General features: G+C 44.0%; 1 protein-coding gene across 1 annotated transcript in view; it reads right to left on the bottom strand.

Annotated features, from left to right (window-relative positions):
• Positions 1-1022: 1022 nt before the first annotated feature.
• LOC106592659 (NACHT, LRR and PYD domains-containing protein 1 homolog) overlaps positions 1023-27586 on the bottom strand; it is a 26922-nt gene continuing 358 nt past the window's right edge. Inside the window, exons 1-17 of the mRNA XM_082973843.1 lie at positions 27374-27586; positions 16610-16776; positions 14655-16506; positions 14398-14571; positions 12682-12855; positions 12340-12513; positions 11774-11820; positions 11082-11637; positions 10720-10811; positions 8290-8327; positions 7665-7729; positions 7318-7532; positions 6873-7129; positions 6587-6715; positions 2742-2868; positions 2635-2664; positions 1023-1891 (exon numbers count right to left, since the gene is read on the bottom strand). The exon at positions 27374-27586 is cut by the window's right edge and continues 358 nt beyond it. Of these exons, the coding sequence (XP_082829969.1) occupies positions 1557-1891; positions 2635-2664; positions 2742-2868; positions 6587-6715; positions 6873-7129; positions 7318-7532; positions 7665-7729; positions 8290-8327; positions 10720-10811; positions 11082-11637; positions 11774-11820; positions 12340-12513; positions 12682-12855; positions 14398-14571; positions 14655-16506; positions 16610-16776; positions 27374-27586 (4645 nt within the window). The 3' untranslated portion in view covers positions 1023-1556. The remainder of the gene's footprint in view (positions 1892-2634; positions 2665-2741; positions 2869-6586; positions 6716-6872; positions 7130-7317; positions 7533-7664; positions 7730-8289; positions 8328-10719; positions 10812-11081; positions 11638-11773; positions 11821-12339; positions 12514-12681; positions 12856-14397; positions 14572-14654; positions 16507-16609; positions 16777-27373) is intronic.

Genomic DNA, 27586 nt, shown 5'->3' with positions numbered 1-27586 from the left:
AACTTCCTGGTTGGATTTTTCTCAGGTTTTTGCCTGCCATATGAGTTCTGTTATACTCACAGACATCATTCAAACAGTTTTCGAAACTTCAGAGTGTTTTCTATCCAAATCTACTAATAATATGCATATCCTACCTTCTGAGTCTGAGTAGGAGGCAGTTTAATTTGGGTACGTTTTTCATCCGGCCGTGAAAATACTGCCCCCTATAGTGAAGAGGTTAATGTAAATGAGAATATTGAAAGACACTGTCAGTAGTGATGTAATTTTGTAAATGCTATATTGTGATATTGTTTCATAAAAAACGTGTTGCAATGTATATATTTTAGTATGTTTAGTCAAATGGCAATGAAGGTTTGAATAGGTAATTGCTTAATTAATTAGTGTTAATTGTTCTGAGGGGACAAAAGGAGCCTCTCTTTCAGTTCACGGAGAGGCATTTTGGATTGAGCTGTGGATGGGGCAGCATTGTTTTTAGCTGTCCCATAAGGTATATGTTTGATGGCAGTACTGTTGTTTTTGTTTCCGGAATCACTATGTAAATAAACGCACAGAATAACTTTTGCGGCTCCGCCATCTTTTTATTTTGATAGAGTTTAGGTTTTCCAGTTTAGCCTTCTGGCCTACTCTACGTGACAGTCTGTTTCCTAGTGAATACACCCCATGCTGTTGAATAGGAGTGATAATCTAGGATCAGGTCTGTTTCCTAGTGAATACACCCCATGGTGTTGAGTAGGAGGGTTGATCTAGGATCAGGTCTGTTTCCTAGTTAATACACCCCATGGTGTTGAATAGGAGGGTTGATCTAGGATCAGGTCTGTTTCCTAGTGAATACACCGCATGGTGTTGAATAGGAGTGTTGATCTAGGATCAGGTCTGTTTCCTAGTGAATACACCGTATGGTGTTGAATAGGAGGGTTGATCTAGGATCAGTTGTCCCCGGTCCAAATGATTCAGATTATAATTCTGATCCACTGTTACGAACCGGCTCATAGTCCGTAACAAAGAGGGAGAGAACGTGGAGATATAGAAAAACATATTTATTATATAAAGTCAACTATATACAAGTAACAATGGGGTGTGTAGTCAGTAGTGGAAGGGAGTGGATGTGTTCACAGATGGTGATAATGAGGGCTGTTGAGAGGTGCTAAAACAAATGAACAAATGAAATGCCACAACGAAAAACAACAGTGTGTCTGGGTGGAAAGAGTCTCCTCAATGAATGGGGGGAAAGGTGTATTTATCCCCGGGAGAGTCGTCACACACACACACAATGTTTTTTCTCCATAACGTTTGTACACTGTTACTATCCATTCTACCATTAGGTTGGTAGCCCAACACTGTTTATCTATTCTACCATTAGGTTGGTACCCCAGCACTGTTACTATCCATTCTACCATTAGGGTGGTACCCCAACACTGTTACTATCCATTCTACCAATAGGTTGGTACCCCAACACTGTTACTATCCATTCTACCATTAGGTTGGTACTCCAACACTGTTACTATCCATTCTACCATTAGGTTGTTACCCCAACACTGTTACTAACCATTCTACCATTAGGTTGGTACTCGAACACTGTTGATCTGAAGCAGTGAACAAAGACATTGGTCCAGCTCCCCAAGAAGGTTGATCATCCTGGAACATGACTCATTTCCTTTTCTCAACACCATGTCGATGATGTCACGTGCCTTCTCTGTCCTCTCAGCTATCACCTTCACTGACTCCATTTCCTCCTGGTTGATGACTGTGTGTTGTAGGAGTCCGTCCAGCAGTTCATTCAGGACAGGTCCTGATACTCGTTTCACAAACTCTGTCCGTACAGAACGCAGCTGCTTCTCTGCAGAACCAGTCAGACTGCTCTCAGCCGGACGCCCTGCCCCCAACACAGCACCTGAGAGAGTCAGGTTACGAAATAACTACATTTGTACATTTACATTTCAGTCATTTAGAAGCAGACTCCTAAAATAAAAGTATTGAGAAAACATTTTCTTTTACAATAACGACCTGAACATATCACATATTCACATTTAGGGACGGTTTCACAGACATAGAAAAACAGTCTGGGGCATTCAGAACCAGGTTAATCTACATTAAGTTCTGGAGGAGATGTCATTGGGTCATTCAATACCAGGTTAATGTACATCAAGTCCTGGAGAAGATGTCATTGGGTCATTCAGAACCAGGCTAATCTACATCAAGTCATGGAGGAGGTGTCATTGGGGCATTCAGAACCAGGCTAATCTCCATCAAGTCCTGGAGGAGATGTCATTGGGTCATTCAGAACCAGGCTAATCTACATCAAGTCCTGGAGGAGATGTCATTGGGTCATTCAGAACCAGGCTAATCTACATCAATTCCTGGAGGAGATGTCATTGGGGCATTCAGAACCAGGCTAATCTACATCGAGTCCTGGAGGAGATGTCATTGGGGCATTCAGAACCAGGCTTATCTACATCAAGTCCTGGAGGAGATGTCATTGGGTCATTCAGAACCAGGTTAATCTACATCAAGTCCTGGAGGAGATGTCATTGTTCTTGAAGACAGTATTTTATAATCAAAACTAGTCCAGGTCCTACAGTAAACCATGTTGACTGACCCTCAAGTCATTGGTTTGTATATCTCATGTTTACTTACTAGTTGAATGGGTTTCAGAGATGCATTCATCTGAAAGAAACAGAAATAGGTTATATCACTCTAAACAGCATCTGTCAGAAAATGTTATGATTGACATATTCTCCTACCTGTTGGTACAATTTCTTTCCATACTATCCTCTCATCATCACCGATTAACTCCATCTCAATCTCTGTAATTTTCATAACCACCTTGAAAAAGCTTGGTGTGGTGTCTCTATGTATGAGATGAATCCTCTGGAGAGAGAGAGAGAGAGGTTAAACAAAAACATGGTTAAACATCAATTAAAAACACAACACCAAATCTTCCTCCACAGTAACTCAACACAACAGCCTCTGAATACCCCATATACTCAAACAGATCAATGTTAATAATTTTGTAACAGGCAAACTCAACCCTCAGTCTCGCTGCCAACATCCCCTCCAGCATTCCCATCACATCCACAGACCCCTGTCCTCGAATACTGTTCTTTCATGTTTTCCAAATTGCTAATTTAGCTGCCCCTGACACAAAGTTAAGAGAACTACACCCCTTCTACTAAACCTGTACTTTGTCCCAAATATAAAAATTTGGGAATAGAAAACCTCTCCCAGACCTGAGAATCAGCTAGTGATCAGGTCAATCATCCCCACCAACCTGGGACACTGTAAGAACAGTGTTCATCCCAACCGTGGAGTGGACCCTATCTGAAGCTGACCTGCCCATAGCGATTCACTCTTTCCCCAATTAACTCTACCTGAGGAGACCCCCTCACACACCTTTAGAGCGTTTGAGAGAACCTTAACATCCTCACCCCCTGTAATAAAAACTGTCACGTCATCTGCATACGCAGACAGTGCTATCGTGGGACCCTTCATAACCCCTGGCACAGAGAAACCAGTAAGCCTCGCTCTTAAAAAACAAAGCATTGGTTCAATTGCCAGACAATATAACTGTCCTGAAGTTGGGCATCCCTGCCCAATGCCCCTTTGGACAGGGATGGGGCAGCTCAACCCACCCCCCACCTTCATCATACATGAGGCCCCAGCATACAGTAAACTCATCCAAGACAAAATAACATCCCCAAACAGAAAGGCTTTTATTGTCTTGATGAAGTACTGGTGGTCCACACGGTCAAAAGCCTTCTCCTGATCCAAAGAAAGTAAACCCACATTCACATCAGACAGTTTACAAATGTCTAAAACATCTCTTATCAGAAACAAGTTCTCAACGATAGAGCGGTCAGGTACACAGTCAGACTGGTCCTTGTGGACCAACAGCCCCAGATATTCTTTCAACCTGTTTGAGAGACACTTAGATATCATTTTATATTCTGCACACAGCAATGCAACAGGTCACCAGTTTTTTTAAAGGGCCAAATCCTCCCTTTTGGCAACAATGAAAGCACAGCACGTTGACAGGATACAGGAAGAGAATCCTCATGAAAAGATTCACACACCACTTCATAAAAATCCCCCCCAATAGACAGCGGGGGTAGCACCCCAGTGCTTATAGAACTCAGATGGTAAAACATCGATGCCAGGGGCTCCAGGGTCCCTCTGAGTGAGCAACTTCAATTCAATAGATTTGATGTCCTGTTCAAGGGCCCTGATAGTCTCTTTAACTTCAATACAAGACAGAGCAGTATACTGTTGACAAGACACACATATTTGGGCCTTCCCAACCTCCCACCATTGTCTCAAGGATTCAAAAATTCTAATTAATAACCCTCAGATACATACAACCTGTCTAACCTTTCTGCACCGACATCACCTTCATTAACTACTACAGTAGAGATCAGATACATACAACCTGTCTAACCTTGCTGCACAAACACCACCTTCATTAACTACTACAGTAGAGATCAGATACATACAACCTGTCTAACCTTGCTGCACCGACACCACCTTCATTAACTACTACAGTAGAGATCAGATACATACGACCTGTCTAACCTTGCTGCACCGACACCACCTTCATTAACTACTACAGTAGTGATCAGATACATATAACCTGTCTAACCTTGCTGCACAAACACCACCTTCATTAACTACTACAGTAGAGATCAGATACATACAACCTGTCTAACCTTGCTGCACCAACACCACCTTCATTAACTACTACAGTAGTGATCAGATACATATAACCTGTCTAACCTTGCTGCACAAACACCACCTTCATTAACTACTACAGTAGAGATCAGATACATACAACCTGTCTGACCTTGATTGATTGAGTCATCGCCAGCTGCTATCATATCAGAAATATCCATATCCTTCTCCTGATCCTCCTCAACTGAGGACACAGACCCCTGACTCCCCTCTGCCACATCCCTCTCAACACTCCTCACCTGTACCACATTACTCGTACCGGGCATCTCCTCCACTACCTAGGAGACTAGCCCCACCTGAAACCCCTCCTGTACCCCATTACTAGTAGTGGACATCTCCTCCACTACCTGGGAGACTAGCTCCACCTGAACCCCCTCCTGTACCCCATTACTCGTACCGGGCATCTCCTCCACTACCTGGGAAACTAGACCCACCTAAACCCCCTCCTGTACTCCATCACGCGTACTGGGCATCTTCTCACCAGTCTGGGGAAATGGCTCCCCAGATCCATCCTGAGCTCCTACAACAAAAATGTTCTGCTGCACATCAGACGCTATGTTCCCCTCTGTTACAAACTGCAACTCAGTACCCTCAACACAAACAACTTGTTCCTCAGCAACAGGTGCTTGTGGCTGCTCCTACCACTGTCAGCCCACCTCTCCCTACATCAGTGAGTCCAGGCGTTACGAGGACCACCTGCAAGCATGTCACTTATGGCCAACATCCCCACACTCAAATCACTGTTGACTACCCGTACTAGCATAAGCCATATACAGTCTGATGTCATACTTGACTTTAAATGATAACTCCAAAGTCTGCTCCGGTGAATCCAAAAACATAAACACCTGTCGCCGAAACAACAACCTTTTTCAGAGTCGAGTGTTTGAAACCCAATTTCCCAAACCGCAATAACTCGCGTTCCAATCGCTCATTTGCAATAAAAGGCGGTACATTCAAAATTGTAACCCTTGTTGACGGAGAAAAAGCGGCGTAACTTTTTCATAGTCTACCTTCTCTCCTACTGAGACCAGATACTCCTCCACAGTGACAGCAGCTTCAGTAACACACCTCAAGCCGTGCCCAAGTGGCAGGGACGCCGACCACATGTGGGTCGCCATCCCCACCAAAACCAGGACAATTCAACAAGAAATACAATATATCTAATTCTACCACTGAAAAAAACCTGAATCAGCAGAAAAAGGAAAACCACCAAGAAAAGTAAACAAGAAAGAAACCACAGGCGATCTAACTCCAGACAACACTCACCCTCGCTCATACAATACCCAGCATGCACCAAACACTGCCAGCATAAAGAGAGAGAGAGAGAGAGAGAGAGAGAGAGAGAGAGAGACAGAGAGAGAGAGAGAGAGACAGAGAGACAGAGAGAGAGAGAGAGACAGACAGAGAGAGAGAGAGAGAGAGAGAGAGAGAGAGAGGACAGAGAGAGAGAGAGAGAGAGAGAGACAGAGAGAGAGAGAGAGAGAGAGAGAGAGAGAGAGAGAGAGAGAGAGAGAGAGAGACAGAGAGAGAGAGAGAGAGAGAGAGAGAGACAGAGAGAGAGAGAGAGAGAGAGAGAGAGAGAGAGACAGGAGGAGAGAGAGAGACAGAAGACGAGAGAGAGAGAGAGAGAGAGACAGAGAGAGAGAGAGAGAGAGAGAGAGAGAGAGAGAGACAGAGAGAGAGAGAGAGAGAGAGAGAGAGAGACGAGAGAGAGAGAGAGACAGACGAGAGAGAGAGAGAGAGAGAGAGAGAGAGAGAGAGAGAGAGCAGAGAGAGAGAGAGAGAGAGAGAGAGAGAGAGAGAGAGAGAGAGAGAGATGTGACTTAAATGTCAGATTCATGTTCTTAGTCTGCAAAAACTGTACCGGTGGAAAGATGGAGGTAGAACAGGGAATGTTCAGTCTGAAGGAACTATTCAGTTCTAAGGACTGCTCTGGTCTTGTGATGGGAATCCTTTTAGACCCTTGAAACTTTGATTCCTGTTCTTCCACAGCCTGTGAAACGAGGCACGGAATACACAGCCAGTCAATGTATAGTCTAATTCAAAGATTATTCAGAAAACTACCAACACACTTATCTTCATTTAATGAGTGTCAACATAAACTGCACCACTGGTTAGTTAAGGTCACCTCTATAATAATGGAACCTCACCAGTATTTGGCCGGGGTTACTGGGGAACAGGTATAGGCGTGGAATTAGTGTTTGCTTTTTCACTGTCAGATAGAGCATCAGCTCACAGTGGACATCTACTTTCCAAGACAGTAATCTCAGTATAACAGAGATAAGTGAGAACTTGGGATGGAGAATCTTAGCATGGAATCTGGTGACCTCATGCACTTCCTCTAAAGACACTCCATGTTCCTCTACATGAAGAATCTTCATCTCATTCCTCAGGGAAGGGTTGGTCCCTGAACAACACAATAAAAAGGAGACAGAAAGACAAATATTGTATTATTCATCCAACTAAAACACAAAGAATATGCAGTACCGGATCACAGTAAACTCAAACTCGCAGAATAGTTAATGAATTAATTCAGGAAGTGAAACTCAGTTACATGGAAATGTCTTTCTGAATACTATTTCTATATGGTTTTACCTAAACAGACACAGTGTGGCAGATGAACTTCCTCCAGTTCACCTAACTCCATAGTGATGTCCAGCAATGGACCACCTTGTGTGTACTGCATGTCTTTCAGAAGTTGACTGTAGGGTTCCCAGGTCCTGAAGTGATACTTCAGAATGACATCTCTCTCACACAGCCAGCGGAGCCCAGACACTGTGCACTCATAACTCCCTTTGGGTGTCCTGTGACTGAGGGCAACAACAAGATATGGTAGAGAGGGTCAATCGTCAAATGGAGAGGTTGGATTAGAAGACTATTCCCAAAGTTAATAGGGAAATACACTAGCAGGTGGAATGAAATGTTAAAAGTAGTTATTTTACCTGAACATTTTCACTCCCTGGACAGTGGAAGTCAAAGGTTCAATCTGAAGCCAGTGTGTGGAGTCCTGAACAAGGACAAGCATGTCAGTAATACATATGGGGCCTGTTTCCTGGACACAGATTGAGTCTAGTGCTGGACTAAAAAGCATGCTCAATGGAAGTTTCAATAGAAAGTTCTTTACGGTCCAGGACTAGACTTAATCTGTGTCTGGGAAACTGGCCCATTAACCAAAGTAACTAATCTAATGTATTTATTCAATGTTACATGGAATGCTGGTGATTTATCAATTAAACTGTCTAATGACAAAATATGACAACAGCTAAAATCCTTCATGACTACAAGCAGAACACAGGACTGTCTATATCCCAGTATGAATGGTTGGTCAGTACACACCTGGCTTTGAGACTGTGTTTACATTACTAAAGCAGAACACAGGACTGTCTATATACCAGTATGAATGGTTGGTCAGTACACACCTGGCTTTGAGACTGTGTTTATATTACTAAAGCAGAACACAGGACTGTCTATATCCCAGTATGAATGGTTAGTCAGTACACACCTGGCTTTGAGACTGTTCCTGACTCCTACAGGTATGTAAAAGTAAGAATTGACATTATGACTTACCTCAACATGGCCACAAGTCTTACAGCTCTGAGGAATCCCTGAATTCAAAAGTAGTATTTAAAATGGACAATCTCATGGAATATTGAATTAATAATTATTAAATAGACTTTTAATAAAAATGAATATAAGTGATCAACAGTCTCAGAATGTACACTCATTAGCATACCATAATCTGACATTAGTTATATTAATTAATGTTTGTGGAAGCAGGAAACAACATCGTTCTGGTCCGTGTTTTGTAGATGTTGGGGTCTGATTTCTGGTAGATCCTAGGATGAGAGCTTGAAGGTAGAGTCAGCTAAATGATGATGTACGAGCAGCACCACAGATATTGTGATGAGCAAGATGCCTGACTTCTCTCTCACACAGTCACACACAGTATCTACTGTCGTGTCTTTGGCTATGCCGGATTAAGTGATATGACATCCTATTCAATAAAATACTTTCTCTGTAATTAATATTACCTGATTGAGCTAATCATGTAAAAGAAATTAACTAGAAAGTTGGGGCACCACGAAAGAGTGTTTATAGAGCTGTTATCTTCCGAATAAACTCTTAAAGACCTAGTAATATTTTACATCAATAGCAGTCAATATTAATCGTCACCTTATTTCAGTCTCATCTGAAAGTTGTAAATTCTTAGTTATCTTCACGAACCCTGGCTAACAAGTTGAATCAGCAATACAAAATTAGGTTTAATTATTTATTTACTAAATACCTAACTAATCACACAGAATTACATATACACAGAATGCAAATTATGTCATACAGAAAACTTCCCTGGGGGACGGAACCTGTATGACTGTCACGCCCTGGTCATAGAGAGGGTTTTGTTCTCTATTTTGGTTAGGCCAGGGTTTGACTAGGGTGGGCGTTCTATGTTCCTTTTTCTATGTTTTTGTATTTCTTTGTTTTGGGCCGAGTATGGTTCCTAATCAGAGGCAGCTGTCTATCGTTGTCTCTGATTAGGAATCATACTTAGGCAGCCTTTTCCCACCTGTGCTTTGTGGGATCTTGTGTTTGTGTAGCTGCCTGTGAGCAGCACAGAATGTCACGCTTCGGTTTCTTCTGTATTGTTTTGGTGAGTTTCATATTTATTAAACATGTGGAACTCTAAGTACGCTGCGCCTTGGTTTACTCCTTTAGACGAACGTGACAATGACGGCTGGTTACACAAAGAGAGGGGTTGGGCTTGAATGAAAGAGCAGGAAGACTGAGGAACAAAGGGAGAAGCTGTGCTATCGTAAATACAGTATCTTATGCATTCTAAATTACCGCCCATTTGGAAAAGGAAAATGCTATAAATATTTACTCTGAGCTGCGCTTCGGTAGGTTGGTCGTAGATGCTGGCCGTGTTGGCCAACAGAGACCTTCCTGTCCTCAAAAGAATGTCTCTGGTGGTAAATTGGATATGTTGTAGTATCTTCGTTGTGTGTTAGACTGGATACGTTGTCCGTCCTTTCCTAGCCCACGTTTACAGCTGCTGTTGCTAACTAAACGGCTAGGATGTCTCACTTCTTTAGTGAATAAGAGTTCAAAATTCATACCATTCACAACCAAAGCTCATGCTGAGGTTGGCTTAGTTCGGTAGTTGACATGTTAGTCCTTTTTAACGTATGGACCGTCGTCCTATCGTCCTCGGAACAGGACGTTACATTTTCGTCAAGGGCTTATATAGTGGAGGGGGAGAAGGGTGTTTCATAGTTTATAACCCATGTCTCTTCACAGGGGCGGGCCACTGATTGAGCTGGGCTCTAACCTTATGAAAATCATTTCTCTCATTTGGAAGCTAAAATTACATTTAATCTTTTCAAATAGTTTTATATTTAAACATTTAAATTGAACAACAATTCCATGTGAATCTTATAACTAGAATGTGTAGACTTTCCCAGATACAGTTTGTCGTCCTGTCATCAGTCATAATGTCTCAGATGACAACCGAACTGACATCATATTCATTAAGTACCAACGCATATTTTCAACTGGTTCTATTACCGAAATATGGTTCCTTTCCCCCCACTTGTTTGATGTTCCCAGACTCTCGATGTTTAACAATGGCTATTCAAGAGTCCTTCAGTAGAGTCGGAGAGAGGGAAGGGAGAAAGGTATTTATGGGGGGGGGTCATAAACCTTAGCCACAGGCCAACGTCATGACACTACCCATGTGCAAGGGTTCTCTTCACTCTCTTAGAGTGTTAGACAAGGGAACAAAACAGCAGAGAAATTTAGATTTGCGTTCCAACACTCTTAGTTGTTGTAGAAATTGACCCACTATGCTGTTTACTTTGTGCATCTACGTCATATTGCTGACTCTACCTTTAAGTTTGTTTTGACCAAATAGATCATGATTGTGTTCCTTGCCTGGGACTCAAGTATAATGAACGCTTTAAAACTATTTTGATTTAAAAACAATTATCAGTTAACACTCACATTTCTCAGGTCCAGGCTTGATACAACTCTCTCCACCATGGTCTCTGGTGTTCTCAGGTCCAGGCTTGATCCAACTCTCTCCACCATGGTCTCTGGTGTTGGTAAAGCAGAAGGATAGACTGTGATTAAACTACATACAACTTATAAAGGCTTTATATAGCATACATACAGTCTTCATAACAATACAAAGGGTGACAGACCAGCTCCCTATGTAGGGTGCATACAAACACATTAAAACACACCACTACTACTAATCTAACTGTCTGTAGGTCCAACAGAACACATTAAAACACACCACTACTAATCTAATTATAGAAATGATTCCAGAGGAAAACAAATGATGAAACATTGCTATGACTCACCTCTGAATGTGTTGGTCATCTATCTGACACAGGGTCACTGAGGAGAAGGAAATCCCAAACCCAGGATAGAGGGGTTCGGTGAATGTGGTGTAGAATGTGTAAAGGTGTGTCAGTGTACCAGAGGAGGACACACTATAGAAGGACAAAATACCAGCTGGCCAGTCCAGATACACACCAACTCTGTTAGAAACAGGACCAGAGATGGATCTACCGACTCTAGCATGGAATAAGACTATCAATTCATAACCTCTATCATAGCAGAATAAACTCAAGGACTTCTTATTGGCTCCAATCCTACTGTCATCCTCCTTTCCCTTCCTCTTCATTCCTTTGTACACCACACCAATGATAGCCATGCCACTATCCCTCTCCACCTCCCAGTAACAACAACCTCCAGATAAGCCTTCTCTGCAGAGAACTTGGGAATGATAGTCAAATCTGTCTGGATGGTCTTCGTAATGCTGCTTCTCTTTCACCCGTGTCACCTTCCTGTTCCCCTCAGACAGTATCAGGTTTGGGTTTGCTGTATTTGGGTCCAGGGTGAGATGACAGGCATCTGTAGACAAAAGGAGAGTTTAATCAAACCACTTCTTCATATAAAATGTTGTTTTGTAGGTACAGAACAAGTATTGATTAGTTACTCGGTTACTATAGTTCTGAATATGCAGTTAATTAGGATTAAAGATACTTACATTTCCTCAGCCCTGATTTCAGCCTGCACTCTCCACCATGATCCACACTGTAGGACAAACAGGTTAATAACTGACAAAGACCTAATAAAGCAGTCAACATTTAAACCATATTGTTGTGTTCTGGTGCACTATCCAAGCTCATTACTAGAGACAAACAGGTATTCTATCCTACCTACTGCATACAGAACGGAGTACAATTCATTACTAGAGACATACAGGTATTCTACCCTACCTACTGCATACAGAACGGAGTACAGTTCATTACTAGAGACATACAGGTATTCTACCCTACCTACTGCATACAGAACAGAGTACAAATCATTACTAGAGACATACAGGTTTTCAATCCTGCCTACTACATACAGAACAGAGTACAGTTCCAACAGGATATCAGAGATGCAGAAGAAGAGTATTCATGTGGTGATGATGTATGCTGTGTTGGAGTGCTCAGCCTGCTGAGTAAACTTCCCCTTAATTTTACTATCATGTCCTCATGTTACTGACCCTACATCACTACATATGACACAACCACTGCTCACACTATTAGGACATCTATTCTGACTTACTTCAGCTTCATCAGTTTATATGTGGGATCCACCAGAGCAGCTGAAAGCAGTCCTCCTGCAGAGTCTCCTGGGTGATTGTAGCTCAGGTCCAGCTCTTTCAGGTGGGAGGGGTTTGACCTCAGAGCTGAAGACAGAGCAGCACAGCCCTCCTCTGTGACCAGACAGCCAGACAGCCTACAGAGAGACACACAACAGCTGTCTAGGTTGATGTACTGGTGTCAATCATCTTGTAGGACACCAATACATTTGTCCATGACACAAACATTGTGAAGAAACGTCAGATTTTCAGAGTATTTGTTTTACTAAGCTCAGTACTGACCTGACTGAAACAGCTGTACTTACCCCAGTGTGTGTAGTTTACAGTCTGGATCCTCCAGTCCAGCAGACAGCAGTGTAACTCCTGAGTCCTGCAGGTCATTGTCTCTCAGCTCCAGTTGTTTCAGTTGTGAGTTGGGTGAACTCAGGACTGAGGCCAGATGTGAACAGCAACCCTCTGTCAGACCACACTGACCTAGACTAGAGGGCAGAAGAGCACATGGTTAACACATGTTTAACCTCTATGGGACCGGCGGGACGAATTCGTCCCACCTACGTAACAGCCAGTTGAATCCTGTGGCGCGATTTTCAAAACCTTTGAAATGCTATTACTTCAATTTCTCCAACATATGACTATTTTACAGCTATTTAAAGACAAGACTCTCGTTAATCTAACCACACTGTCCGATTTCAAAAAGGCTTTACAACGAAAGCAAAACATTAGATTATGTCAGCAGAGTACCAAGCCAGAAATAATCAGACACCCATTTTTCAAGCTAGCATATAATGTCACAAAAACCCAGAAGACAGCTAAATGCAGCACTAACCTTTGATGATCTTCATCAGATGACAACCCTAGGACATTATGTTATACAATACATGCATGTTTTGTTCAATCAAGTTCATATTTATATCAAAAACCAGCTTTTTACATTAGCATGTGACGTTCAGAACTAGCAAATTCCCCGCAAACTTCCGGGGAATTCGCTAACAATTTACTAAATTACTCACGATAAACGTTCACAAAAAGCATAACAATTATTTTAAGAATTATAGATACAGAACGCCTCTATGCACTCTATGTCCGATTTTAAAATAGCTTTTTGGTGAAAGCACATTTTGCAATATTCTAAGTACATAGCCCAGGCATCACGGGCTAGTTATTTAGACACCCGGCAAGTTTAGCACTCACCAATATCACATTTCCTATTATAAAACTTTGATTACCTTTTGTTGTCTTCGTCAGAATGCACTCCCAGGACTGCTACTTCAATAACAAATGTTGGTTTGGTCCAAAATAATCCATCGTTATATCAGAATAGCGGCGTTTTGTTCGTGCGTCCCAGACACTATCTGAAATGTTAAATCAGGGTCGCGCGCATGGCGCAATTCGTGACAAAAAAAATCTAAATATTCCATTACCGTACTTCAAAGCATGTCAACCGCTGTTTAAAATCCATTTTTATGCCATTTTTCTCGTAAAAAAGCGATAATATTCCGACCGGGAATGTCCATTTAGCTAAACAGAGGAAAGTAAACAAAGCTTTCGGTCGACGCAGGCACGAGCCTGAGTCTCACAGTACTGTAACCAGCCACTACCCAAACGCGCTACTTTTTTTCAGCCAGAGCCTGCAAAGCCACGATTCAGCTTTTTACCGCCTTCTGAGACCCTATGGCAGCCGTAGGAAGTGTCACGGGACAGCTAAGATCCTCACTCTTCAATAAACAGAGACAAGAAAAACGACACCTTGTCAGACAGGCCACTTCCTGCATGAAACCTTCTCAGTTTTTTGCCTGCCAAATGAGTTCTGTTATACTCACAGACACCATTCAAACAGTTTTAGAAACTTTAGGGGGTTTTCTATCCATATGTAAAAAGTATATGCATATTCTAGTTACTGGGTAGGAGTGGTAACCAGATTAAATCGGGTACGTTTTTTATCCGGCGGTGTAAATACTGCCCCCTAGCCCTAACAGGTTGAAACATCCACATAATAACTCATATAAAGATATTTAACTCACACTAGTGTCTGTATGTTGCAGAGTGGACTGGTTAGTCCAACACAGAGCAGCTCCACTCCTCTGTCTCCCAGGTCATTGTTGCTGAGGTCCAGTTCTCTCAGGGGGGAGTTTGGTGTCTGCAGAGCTGAGACCAGAGTCTTACAGGATTCATATGTGAGTTTACAGCGATCCAGTCTGGAGAGAGGAGATAATCTGTTAGATATACAAATCCTTCATTATAATGATACTGTATACATCAACTCAATAACAGAACTTACAGTGCTCTCTTGCAGGTTTTAACTACCGGCAGCAACCTCTGATAACCTTCCTCTGATGTGTTGTATGTCTTCAGGTCAAACTCCTCCAGCACCTCCTCTGACATCAGTAACAGGTAGGCCAGGGCTGAACATTGGTCAGGTTCTAGTCTTGTTTCTGAAAGAGTTCCTGATCGCAGGGAGGTCTGCATGTCTTCAACTAGAGAGTTGGCACAAAGTTCATTCAGACAGTGAAACAAGTTGATGATCCTTTCTGGTGAGGATTCTCTTTTGATCTTGTATGAAAGGTACCCGACTGTTCTCTTAACTGTTTTCTCATTGGTCTCTGTCGTACATCCTGTCTGTGTCAGAAGGCATCGTAACAGATTCTGATTGGACTCCAGTGAGAGACCCAGAAGGAAGCGGAGGAACAGGTCCAGGTGTCCATTCTCACTCTTCAAGGCCTGGTACACTGCGCTCCTGAGTAAGTCAGACAACTGGATTGACTCATCATCGTAATCCTCAAAATCATCGTAATACTCATAATCATCAGCATCGTAATCATCACCATCATCATTATTGGGGGAGAAAACATTTTCCTTCTTGTCCAGACATGATTCTAAAGCATGCACTGCTGCTAGAAACTCCTGAATGCTCAGATGCACAAAGCTGTAGACCTTCTCTTGGTACAACCCAGATTCTTCTTTAAAGATCTCTGTACACAATGCTGAGTACACTGATGCCTCTGTGACATCAAGGCCACACTCTCTCAGGTCTTCCTCATAGAAGATCAGGTTGCCCTTCTGCAGCTGTTGGAAAGCCAGCTTTGCCAGTTTCAGGATCATCTCTTTGTCTGACTGAGACAGGTCCTTTGGGTTTGTCTCTGTTGCTTTGTTGTACTTCTTGTTCTTCACAATGGTTTGGATGAGCATGAAGTGTGAGTACATCTGGGTCAGAGTTTTGGGGACTTCATCCTTCTCTGCCTCTTTCAGTATCATCTCAAGGACAGTGGCTGATATCCAACAGAAGACTGGCATGTGGCACATGATGTGGAGGCTCCTTGATGTCTTCATGTGTTTGATGATATCATTGGCCAGATTCTGATCTGGGATTTTCTTCCTGAAATACTCCTCCTTCTGTGGATCATTGAACCCTCGTACCTCTGTCACCTGGTCAACACACTCAGGAGGGATCTGATTGGTTGCTGCAGGCCTTGAGGTTATCCAGAGGAGAGCAGAGGGAAGCAGATTCCCCTCGATGAGGTTTGTCAGCAGCACGTCCACTGAGGTTGGCTTCGTGACATCACAGCACTTCTCATTGTTTTTGAAGTCTAGAGGAAGTCGACACTCATCCAGACCATCAAAAATGAAAACAATTTTGGTTTCACCATCTTCAATGCTGTCAATCTCTTTCAGCTCTGGGAAGTAGTGGGAAAGAAGTTGCATCAGACTGTATTGGTCCTTTTTCAGGTTCAGATCACGGAAAGGAAGAGGAAACATGAAATGAACATCCTTATTTTCTTTTCCCTCTGCCCAGTCAAGGATGACCTTCTGCACAGAGACTGTTTTTCCAATGCCAGCGATTCCTTTTGTCAGCACAGTTCTGATAGGTTTGTCTTGTCCAGGTAAAGGCTTGAAGATGTCATTGCATTTGATTGGTGTCTTTTGTGTGGTTTGTTTCTTGGATGCCATCTCTATCTGTCTAACCTCATGTTTATTATTGAGCCCTCCACTTCCACCCTCTGTGATGTAGAGCTCTGTGTAGATGTCCTTTAACAGACTTTGGTTTCCATAGTGTCCAATTCCTTCAGATATGTGTTGATACTTGTGTTTCAGTTTAGCCTTAATGTCTTGTTGAACTGTCAGCAGAGTTTGACCTGTAGGAAAACAATGAGAGTTGGGACTCATAAGTTTGTGTGTATGTGTTTTATAAGGGCCTTTGTACCGTTCTTTGTAATATTGTATGAAATACAGTCTTACTTCTTCTGTCCAGAAGGTTGTGTGGGATCTTTAATGGATCCTCACTGTCCAAACTCTCCACTTCCTTATTGTCATCTGGAAATGGTTCCTGGCTGAAAGCAGGTGGCTGATCACTCTTCATTGATAGCAGGCTGGTTGTAGGGGACTCTGCTCTGGGCTTCTGGACACTGAACAAAACAGGGAGACAGATCACCTCATCAATATCTCATCAACTTCATTTTAACAACTGTATAATGGACCTTCTGCTGTATAAATCCAGATGTTTCTTTTTAAATGAATCCACAATTGGGAAAACAGCAGCACTGAGTGGTATCTACTCTGTCTTTTATAAAGCTAGCCATCTTCAGTTAGCTAGCCATCTTCAGTTAGCTAGCCATCTTCAGTTAGCTAGCCATCTTCAGTTAGCTATCCATCTTCAGTTAGCTATCCATCTTCAGTTAGCTAGCCATCTTCAGTTAGCTAGCCATCTTCAGTTAGCTAGCCAGCTTCAGTTAGCTTCACATTCCAGGTCCGGCTTCACCCATACTATGATGGTGTATACTCCCGCTGCTAAGTCTAGTAGGCTTATAACTGTGTGTTGCACATGGCTAGTCGAACTCCAAACTCTTCATTTAGGCAGGTTAACATTTACATTTACATTTAAGTCATTTAGCAGACGCTCTTATCCAGAGCGACTTACAAATTGGTGCATTCACCTTATGATATCCAGTGGAACAACCACTTTACAATAGTGCATCTAAATCTTTTAAGGGGGGGGGGGGGTCTAGAAGGATTACTTTATCCTATCCTAGGTATTCCTTAAAGAGGTGGGGTTTCAGGTGTCTCCGGAAGGTGGTGATTGACTCCGCTGTCCTGGCGTCGTAAGGGAGCTTGTTCCACCATTGGGGTGCCAGAGCAGCGAACAGTTTTGACTGGGCTGAGCGGGAACTGTGCTTCCTCAGAGGTAGGGGGGCCAGCAGGCCAGAGGTGGATGAACGCAGTGCCCTTGTTTGGCTGTAGGGCCTGATCAGAGCCTGAAGGTATGGAGGTGCCGTTCCCTTCGTAGGCAATCACCATGGTTTTGTAGCGGATGCGAGCTTCAACTGGAAGCCAGTGGAGAGAGCGGAGGAGCGGGGTGACTTGAGAGAACTTGGGAAGGTTGAAAACCAGACGGGCTGCGGCGTTCTGGATGAGTTGTAGGGGTTTAATGGCACAGGCAGGGAGCCCAGCCAACAGCGAGTTGCAGTAATCCAGACAGGAGATGACAAGTGCCTGGATTAGGACCTGCGCCGCTTCCTGTGTGAGGCAGGGTCGTACTCTGCGAATGTTGTAGAGCATGAACCTACAGGATCGGGTCACCGCCTTGATGTTAGTGGAGAACGACAGGGTGTTGTCCAGGATCACGCCAAGGTTCTTAGCACTCTGGGAGGAGGACACAAGGGAGTTGTCAACCGTGATGGCGAGATCATGGAACGGGCAGTCCTTCCCCGGGAGGAAGAGCAGCTCCGTCTTGCCGAGGTTCAGCTTGAGCTGGTGATCTGTCATCCACACTGATATGTCTGACAGACATGCAGAAATGCGATTCGCCGCCTGGTTATCAGAAGGGGGAAAGGAGAAGATTAATTGTGTGTCGTCTGCATAGCAATGATAGGAGAGACCATGTGAGGATATGACAGAGCCAAGTGACTTGGTGTATAGCGAGAATAGGAGAGGGCCTAGAACAGAGCCCTGGGGGACACCAGTGGTGAGAGCGCATGGTGCGGAGACAGATTCTCGCCATGCCACCTGGTAGGAGCGACCTGTCAGGTAGGACGCAATCCAAGCGTGGGCCGCGCCGGAGATGCCCAACTCGGAGAGGGTGGAGAGGAGGATCTGATGGTTCACAGTATCAAAGGCAGCAGATAGGTCTAGAAGGATGAGAGCAGAGGAGAGAGAGTTAGCTTTAGCAGTGCGGAGAGCCTCTTTGACACAGAGAAGAGCAGTCTCAGTTGAATGCCCAGTCTTGAAACCTGACTGATTAGGATCAAGAAGGTCATTCTGAGAGAGATAGCAGGAGAGCTGGCCAAGGACGGCACGTTCAAGAGTTTTGGAGAGAAAAGAAAGAAGGGATACTGGTCTATAGTTGTTGACATCGGAGGGATCGAGTGTAGGTTTTTTCAGAAGGGGTGCAACTCTCGCTCTCTTGAAGACGGAAGGGACGTAGCCAGCGGTCAAGGATGAGTTGATGAGCGAGGTGAGGAAGGGGAGAAGGTCTCCGGAAATGGTCTGGAGAAGAGAGGAGGGGATAGGGTCAAGTGGGCAGGTTGTTGGGCGGCCGGCCGTCACAAGACGCGAGATTTCATCTGGAGAGAGAGGGGAGAAAGAGGTCAAAGCACAGGGTAGGGCAGTGTGAGCAGGACCAGCGGTGTCGTTTGACTTAGCAAACGAGGATCGGATATCGTCAATCCTTCTTTTCAAAATGGTTGACGAAGTCATCCGCAGAGAGGGAGGAGGGGGGGGAGAGGGGGAGGAGGATTCAGGAGGGAGGAGAAGGTAGCAAAGAGCTTCCTAGGGTTAGAGGCAGATGCTTGGAATTTAGAGTGGTAGAAAGTGGCTTTAGCAGCAGAGACAGAAGACGAGAATGTAGAGAGGAGGGAGTGAAAGGATGCCAGGTCCGCAGGGAGGCGAGTTTTCTTCCATTTCCGCTCGGCTGCCCGGAGCCCTGTTCTGTGAGCTCGTAGTGAGTCGTCGAGCCACGGAGCAGGAGGGGAGGACCGAGCCGGCCTGGAGGATAGGGGACAGAGAAAATCAAAGGATGCAGAAAGGGAGGAGAGGAGGGTTGAGGAGGCAGAATCAGGAGATAGGTTGGAGAAGGTTTGAGCAGAGGGAAGAGATGATAGGATGGAAGAGGAGAGAGTAGCAGGAGAGAGAGAGCGAAGGTTGGGACGGCGCAATACCATCCAAGTAGGGGCAGAGTGAGAAGTGTTGGATGAGAGCGAGAGGGAAAAGGATACAAGGTAGTGGTCGGAGATTTGGAGGGGAGTTGCAATGAGATTAGTGGAAGAACAGCATCTAGTAAAGATGAGGTCAAGCATATTGCCTGCCTTGTGAGTAGGGGGGGAAGGTGAGAGGGTGAGGTCAAAAGAGGAGAGGAGTGGAAAGAAGGAGGCAGAGAGGAATGAGTCAAAGGTAGACGTGGGGAAGTTAAAGTCACCCAGAACTGTGAGAGGTGAGCCATCCTCAGGAAAGGAACTTATCAAGGCGTCAAGCTCATTGATGAACTCTCCAAGGGAACCTGGAGGGCGATAAATGATAAGGATGTTAAGCTTGAAAGGGCTGGTAACTGTGACAGCATGGAATTCAAATGAGGAGATAGACAGATGGGTCAGGGGAGAAAGAGAGAATGTCCACTTGGGAGAGATGAGGATTCCAGTGCCACCACCCCGCTGGCTCGATGCTCTAGGGGTATGCGAGAACACGTGGGCAGACGAAGAGAGAGCAGTAGGAGTAGCAGTGTTATCTGTGGTAATCCATGTTTCCGTCAGCGCCAGGAAGTCTAGGGACTGGAGGGTAGCATAGGCTGAGATGAACTCAGCCTTGTTGGCTGCAGACCAGCAGTTCTAGAGGCTGCCGGAGACCTGGAACTCCACGTGGGTCGTGCGCGCTGGGACCACAAGGTTAGAGTGGCAGCGGCCACGCGGTGTGAAGCGTTTGTATGGCCTGTGCAGAGAGTAGAGAACAGGGATAGACAGACACATAGTTGACAAGCTACAGAAGTGTTGTTTCTTGTATTATTGTCTCTTGTGTCTTTAGAGAACTGTTTCACTTTGATATACTTTTTCTTCTGTCCTGATTTTCTCTTTCTTTTCTTCTGTTAACTAGATATTCTTTGTTGTTCTTAACTCAGGGCTAACTCCACTTATCCTGAATGAAATGTCTGAGCCACTAGTTGAGGACCAATGAAATCAGATACCCTTCCTCTCACACAGATTTGGTCATCCTCCCATTCATTTGAGGAAGATAACCGATTTAAAGATTGCAGAGCTATATGATTAATACATTGACATAATTGGTTGACGGTAGGTGGGGGCGGGAGGTACTGTATAAACACAAACTCACTTCCTTGACAACAGCTCTGCACTGCTCCTCGAAGAACAGGAAGTATGAACGCACTGACTTCTGCAGAGGCCGTATCACCGTAAAATGCTGCACGGCAAATGCAGACGTCAGATTGACCATGCAGAGCCTTTATTTTTGTATTTAACCTTTATTTAACTAGGCAAGTCAGCGGTGTTGCAATCTACTGCAGAGATAGCTTGCAGAGTTCTGTCTTACTATCCAGGTCTGTACCCAAACAATTCGAGTTCCTACTTTTAAAAATCCAACTTTCCAGAAACAAGTCTCTCACTGTTGCCGCTTGCTATAGACCACCCTCTGCCCCCAGCTGTGCTCTAGACACCATATGTGAACTGATTGCCCCCCATCTATCTTCAGAGCTCGTGCTGCTAGGTGACCTAAACTGGGACATGCTTAACACCCCAGCCATCCTACAATCTAAGCTTGATGCCCTCAATCTCACACAAATGATCAGTGAACCTACCAGGTACAACCCCAAAGCTGTAAACACGGGCACCCTCATAGATATTATCCTAACCAACTTGCCCTCCAAATACACCTCTGCTGTTTTCAACCAAGATCTCAGCGATCACTGCCTCATTGCCTGCATCCGTAATGGGTCTGCGGTCACACGACCACCCTCATTACTGTCAAACGCTGCCTAAAACACTTCAGCAAGCAGGCCTTTCTAATCGACCTGGCCCGGGTATCCTGGAATGATATTGACCTAATCCCGGTAGTAGAGGATGCCTGGTTATTCTTCAAAAGTGCCTTCCTCACCATCTTAAATAAGCATGCCCCATTCAAAAAATGTAGAACAAGGAACAGATATAGCACTTTGTTCACTCCAGACCTGACTGCCCTCGACCAGCACAAAAACATCCTGTGGCATTCTGCATTAGCCCCCATGATATGCAACTTTTCAGGGAAGTTAGGAACCAATATACACAGGCAGTTAGGAAAGCTAAGGCTAGCTTTTCAAGCAGAAATGTGCATCCTGTAGCACAAACTCAAAAAAGTTCTGGGACACTGTAAAGTCCATGGAGAATAAGAGCACCTCCTCCCAGCTGCCCACTGCACTGAGGCTAGGAAACACTGTCACCACCGATAAATCCACTGTAATTGAGAATTTCAATAAGCATTTTTCTACAGCTGGCCATGCTTTCCACCTGGCTACCGCTACCCCGGCCAACTGCACTGCACCCCCCCACAGCAACTCGCCCAAGCCTCCCCCATTTCTCCTTCACCCAAATCCAGATAGCTGATGTTCTGAAAGAGCGGCAAAATCTGGACCCCTACAAATCAGCCGAGCTAGACAATCTGGACCCTCTCTTTCTAAAACTATCTGCCGAAATTGTTGCAACCCCTATTACTACCCTGTTCAACCTCTCTTTCATATCATCTGAGATTCCAAAAGATTGGAAAGCTGCCACGATCATTGCCCTCTTCAAAGGGGGTGACACTCTAAACCCAAACTGCTACAGACCTATATCTATCCTATCCTACCCTGCCTTTCTAAGGTCTTTGAAAGCCAAGTTAACAAACAGATTACCAACCATTTCGAATACCACTATACCTTCTCTGCTATGCAATCTGGTTTCAGAGCTGGTCATGGGTGCACCTCAGCCACGCTCGTGGTCCTAAACGATATCATAACCGCCATCGATAAGAGCCATTACTGTGCAGCCGTATTCATCGACCTGGCCAAGGCTTTCGACTCTGTGAATCACCACATTCTTATCAGCAGACTCAACAGCCTTGGTTTCTCAGATGACTGCCTCGCTTGGCTGACCAACTACTTCTCTGATAGAGTTCAGTGTGTCAAATCGGAGGGCCTGTTGTCCGGACCTCTGGCAGTCTCTATGGGGGTGCCACAGGGTTTAATTCTCGGGCCAACTCTCTTCTCTGTATACATCAATGATGTCGCTATTGCTGCTGGTGATTCTCTGATCCACCTCTACGCAGACGACACCATTCTATATACTTCTGGCCCTTCCTTGGACACTGTGTTAACAAACCTCCAGACGAGCTTCAATGCCTTTCAACTCTCCTTCCGTGGCCTCCAACTGCTCTTAAATGCAAGTAAAACTAAATGCATGCTCTTCAACCAGTCGCTGCCCGCACCTGCCCGCCCATCCAGCATCACTACTTCTGACGCTTCTGACTTAGAATATGTGGACAACTACAAATACCTAGGTGTCTGGTTAGACTGTAAACTCTCCTTCCAGACTCACATTAAGCATCACCAATCCAAAATTAAATCTAGAATCGGCTTCCTATTTCACAACAAAGCATCCTTCACTCATGCTGCCAAACATACCCTCGTAAAACTGACCATCCTACCGATCCTCGACTTCGGCGATGTCATTTACAAAATAGCCTCCAACACTCTACTCAACAAATTGGATACAGTCTATGACAGTGCCATCCGTTTTGTCACCAAAGACCCATATACTACCCACCATGGTCGGAACTAGAAGCACAAGCATTTCGATACACTTGCATTAACACCTGCTAACCATGTGTATGTGACAAATACATTTGATTTGATTTGATTTTACCATTGCGACCTGTACGCTCTTGTTGGCTGGCCCTCGCTTCATACTCGTCGCCAAACCCACTGGCTCCAGGTCATCTACAAGTCTTTGCTAGGTAAAGCCCCGCCTTATCTCAGCTCACTGGTCACCATAGCAGGACCCACCCGTAGCACGTGCTCCAGCAAGTATATCTCACTGGTCACCCTCAAAGCCAATTCCTTCCAGTTCTCTGCTGCCAAAGACTGGAACGAACTGCAAAAATCACTGAAGCTGGAGACACATATCTCCCTCACTAGCTTTAAGCACCAGCTGTCAGAGCAGCTCACAGATCACTGCACCTGTACATAGCCCATCTGTAAATAGCCCATCCAACTACCTCATCCCCATACTGTATTTATTTATTTATCTTGCTCCTTTTGCACCCCAGTATCTCTACTTGCACATTAATCTTCTGCAAATCTACCATTCTAGTGTTTAATTGCTATATTGTAATTACTGCGCCACCATGGCCTATTTATTGCCTTAACTCCGTTATCCTACCTCATTTGCACACACTGTATATAGCCTTTTTTCTACTGTATTATTGACTGTATGTTTGTTTATTCCATGTGTAACTCTGTGTTGTTTTATGTGTCGATCTGCTTTGCTTTGTCTTGGCCAGGTCGCCGTTGTAAATGAGAACTTGTTCTCAACTTGCCTACCTGGTTAAATAAAGGTGAAATAAAAAATAAATAAAAAAATAACAAATTCTTATTTACAATGAAAGCCTACCAAAACCTTCTATGTTCGACTAGCAATGTGCCTCATTCACAAGCAGTTAAAAGCCTGCTAGAGTGAAAAGGCTTTGCGTGGTCAATCCGCCGTCTGCATTGACCAGAAGACAGGGCATTCATACTTCTTCACTTTGCTGAGTTGAGCAGAACTGTTGATCAGGAAGTTTAAACCTCCCGCCTCCACCTACCATCAACCAATCATGTCAATGCGGAGCTATACGGAGCCATACAAAGCTCAATTTGGCCTCCAAGCCTATGGAGGCTCCACAATTGCTTAACTGATCAAATCAAATGTATTTATAAAGCCCTTCTTACATCAGCTGATATCTCAAAGTGCTGTACAGGAACCCAGCCTAAAACCCCAAACAGCAAGTAATGCAGGTGTAGAAGCACGGTGGCTAGGAAAAACTCCCTAGAAAGGCCAGAACCTAGGAAGAAACCTAGAGAGGAACCAGGCTGTGAGGGGTGGCCAGTCCTCTTCTGGCTGATCCTCCGAACCGTATACCACATTGCCAGATCAAGCAGAAATTGGCTTTAATAGCGGCAGGCGGGTGAGCAATTTCCACCGTCGTAGTATGGATGAAGCTTGACCTGGAATGTGACGCTAACTGAAGCTGGCTAACTGAAGCGGGCTAACTGAAGCTGGCTAACGGAAGCTGGCTAACTGAAGCTGGCTAGCTGAAGCTGGCTAAACTGAAGCGGTCTAACTGAAGCGGGCTAACGGAAGCTGGCTAACTGAAGCTGGCTAGCTGAAGCTGGCTAAACTGAAGCGGTCTAACTGAAGCGGGCTAACGGAAGCTGGCTAACTGAAGCTGGCTAGCTGAAGCTGGCTAAACTGAAGCGGTCTAACTGAAGCGGGCTGACGGAAGCTGGCTAATGGAAGCTGGCTAACTGAAGCTGGCTAACTGAAGCTGGCTAGCTTTATAAATGCCTGAGTAGATGTAGCTGTAGCTTGCTTCATAGTATAACACTTAGGTTTGTTCTGAAGGATTCGTTGCCATAGAGATGTACCTGGCTAAAAGATGAGCCACTCGTGGTACTGGGTATCCCGAGTTGAACTCAGAGCAGTGGCAGGTGTTCATGGATGGCAAAAAAAAATACAAAACATAAAACCATTGATCTTTCGTCTCTCTGCGTTTCATAATGTTCCTTCAATTCACAAGAAGCTAAATGTATCTCAGAGGAGAAAGCATCTGAGTGAGCGAAACAGCGCCCCCTCTGTCTCTATACATGTAGGACATCTATTCAATTAAATTCAAGGGGCTTTATTGGCATGGGAAACATATGTTTACATTGCCAAATCAAGTGAAATAGATAATAAACAAAAGTGAAATAATCAATAAAAAATGAACAGTAAACATTACACTCACACGTTTCAAAGGAATAGACATTTTAAATGTCATTATGGCTATGTACAGTGTTATAACAATGTACAAATGGTTAATGTACAAAAGAGAAAATAAATAAACATGAATATGGGTTGTATTTACAATGGTGTTTGTTTTTCACTGGTTACCTTTTCTTGTGGCAACAGGTCACAAATCTTGCTGCTGTGATGGCACACTGTGGTATTTCACCCAGAAGATATGGAAGTTCATCAAAATTGGATTTGTTTTGGAATTCTTGTGGGTCTTTGTAATCTGAGGGAAATATGTGTCTCTAATATGGTCATACATTTGGCAGGTTAGGAAGGGCAGCTCAGTTTCCACCTCATTTTGTGGGCAGTGTGCACAAAGCCTGTTTTCACTTGAGAGCCAGGTCTGCCTATGTCAGCCTCTCAATAGCAAGGCCATGCTCACTGTCTGTACATAGTCAAAGCTTTCCTTAATTTTGGGTCAGTCGCGGTGGTCAGGTATTCTGCCACTGTGTACTCTGTAGCATTGAAGACAAGGGAAGCCAGAGAGCATCTGGCATTCCTTGACAAAAAAAGTATACAAAAATTACCTCGTTGTGGCTTGCTTGGCAGCTAGGTAAATCTTGCCCTATCCTAAATTAATCCATGGATGGAGATAGGGATTTGGACTTGTGGTTTTACTTAATTCTCCCTAATGGCTAATGATTATAACGGCGATTCTGATCCAACCATTCATTCATTAAAGTGGGTACTGTGTGACAGAGTGATAGACTGTTTTGTCAACATGAAAGACAGGAGGATGGCATTTGTGTTTCTTTACAAGTAGGGTGAGTCAACATTATCTTTCTACTTCCACACACACAGCCACATCATATTTAGATTATGTTGATTGGACTAAATTATTTTTGGTTGAACTGGTGTTGGAACAGTGGAAGCAGCTCCTGTTTTCTTTGTGACTTGCTGTAACTCTCTGTGGTTCTAAATCAATAGTTGTTCAGTGGTCAGAAAATGTCAGAAACATTACCTTGACCATGCTGTAGGTCATGTAACTGTTTGTTACATGCAATATGCTTTGTGGACTTCACTGGACAGAGGTTTCTATCCGGTTTTGTGATAAAACAAAGGTGTGGTTGAATTTATTCTGCCAGTGTCTTATTGTCTCAGCCTTTAGTCCTATATATCACGGTGTCTTATTGTCTCAGCCTTTAGTCCTATATATCACTGTGTCTTATTATCTCAGCCTTTAGTCCTATATATCACAGTGTATTATTGTCTAGGATTTTAGTCCTATATATCACAGTGTCTTATTGTCTAGGCCTTTAGTCCTATATATCACTGTGTCTTATTGTCTAGGCCTTTAGTCCTTTATATCACTGTGTCTTATTGTCTCAGGCTTTAGTCCTATATATCACTGTGTCTTATTGTCTAGGCCTTTAGTCCTATATATCACTGTGTCTTATTGTCTCAGCCTTTAGTCCTACATATCACTGTGTCTTATTGTCTCAGCCTTTAGTCCTATATATCACTGTGTCTTATTGTCTCAGCCTTTAGTCCTATATATCACTGTGTCTTAATGTCTAGGCGTTTAGTCCTATATATCACAGTGTCTTATTGTCTCAGCCTTTAGTCCTATATATCACTGTGTCTTATTGTCTCAGCCTTTAGTCCTATATATCACGGTGTCAAGGCATATGAATTAACAGGTTATAGAGCACACAATGAAATGATCACAACACATGGGTTTTAATATGGCTGCCTCCCCCAGTGATTTTACCCACGCACCGCTACTGATTCAGAGTTGACCACATTTGACTCTCTAACTCCTCATATCTGATGAACAGTGATTTGTTTACACCGGAGGGAGAAGAGCATCCGGCAGCGTGTGCAACGATGTCCGAGAGGGAAAGAAAACTGTGTTCGTTGTTTGTAGTAACATCTTTGTTGTTGTAACATCCCAAACGGATGGTTTCACCGTTAAGGAATCTAGCTTTAAGAGAACTGTATATATTTACAATTAATCACTTACCTCTTAGAACTGGTGTCTTGAGTCATTTTAGAGGCAGTGGTCCCCTCCTCTCTCTCCCCAGAGAGACTCATTTTAGAGGCAGTGGTCCCCTCCTCTCTCTCCCCAGAGAGACTCATTTTAGAGGCAGTGGTCCCCTCCTCTCTCTCCCCAGAGAGACTCATTTTAGAGGCAGTGGTCCCCTCCTCTCTCTCCCCAGAGAGACTCGTTTTAGAG

Source organism: Salmo salar, chromosome 04, assembly GCF_965601325.2.
Source record: "Salmo salar chromosome 04, fSalSal1, whole genome shotgun sequence".
Taxonomy (NCBI): Eukaryota; Metazoa; Chordata; class Actinopteri; order Salmoniformes; family Salmonidae; genus Salmo; species Salmo salar.
The sequence above is the reverse complement of the archived record's forward strand: the minus strand, read 5'-3'. Positions and strand labels throughout refer to the sequence as shown.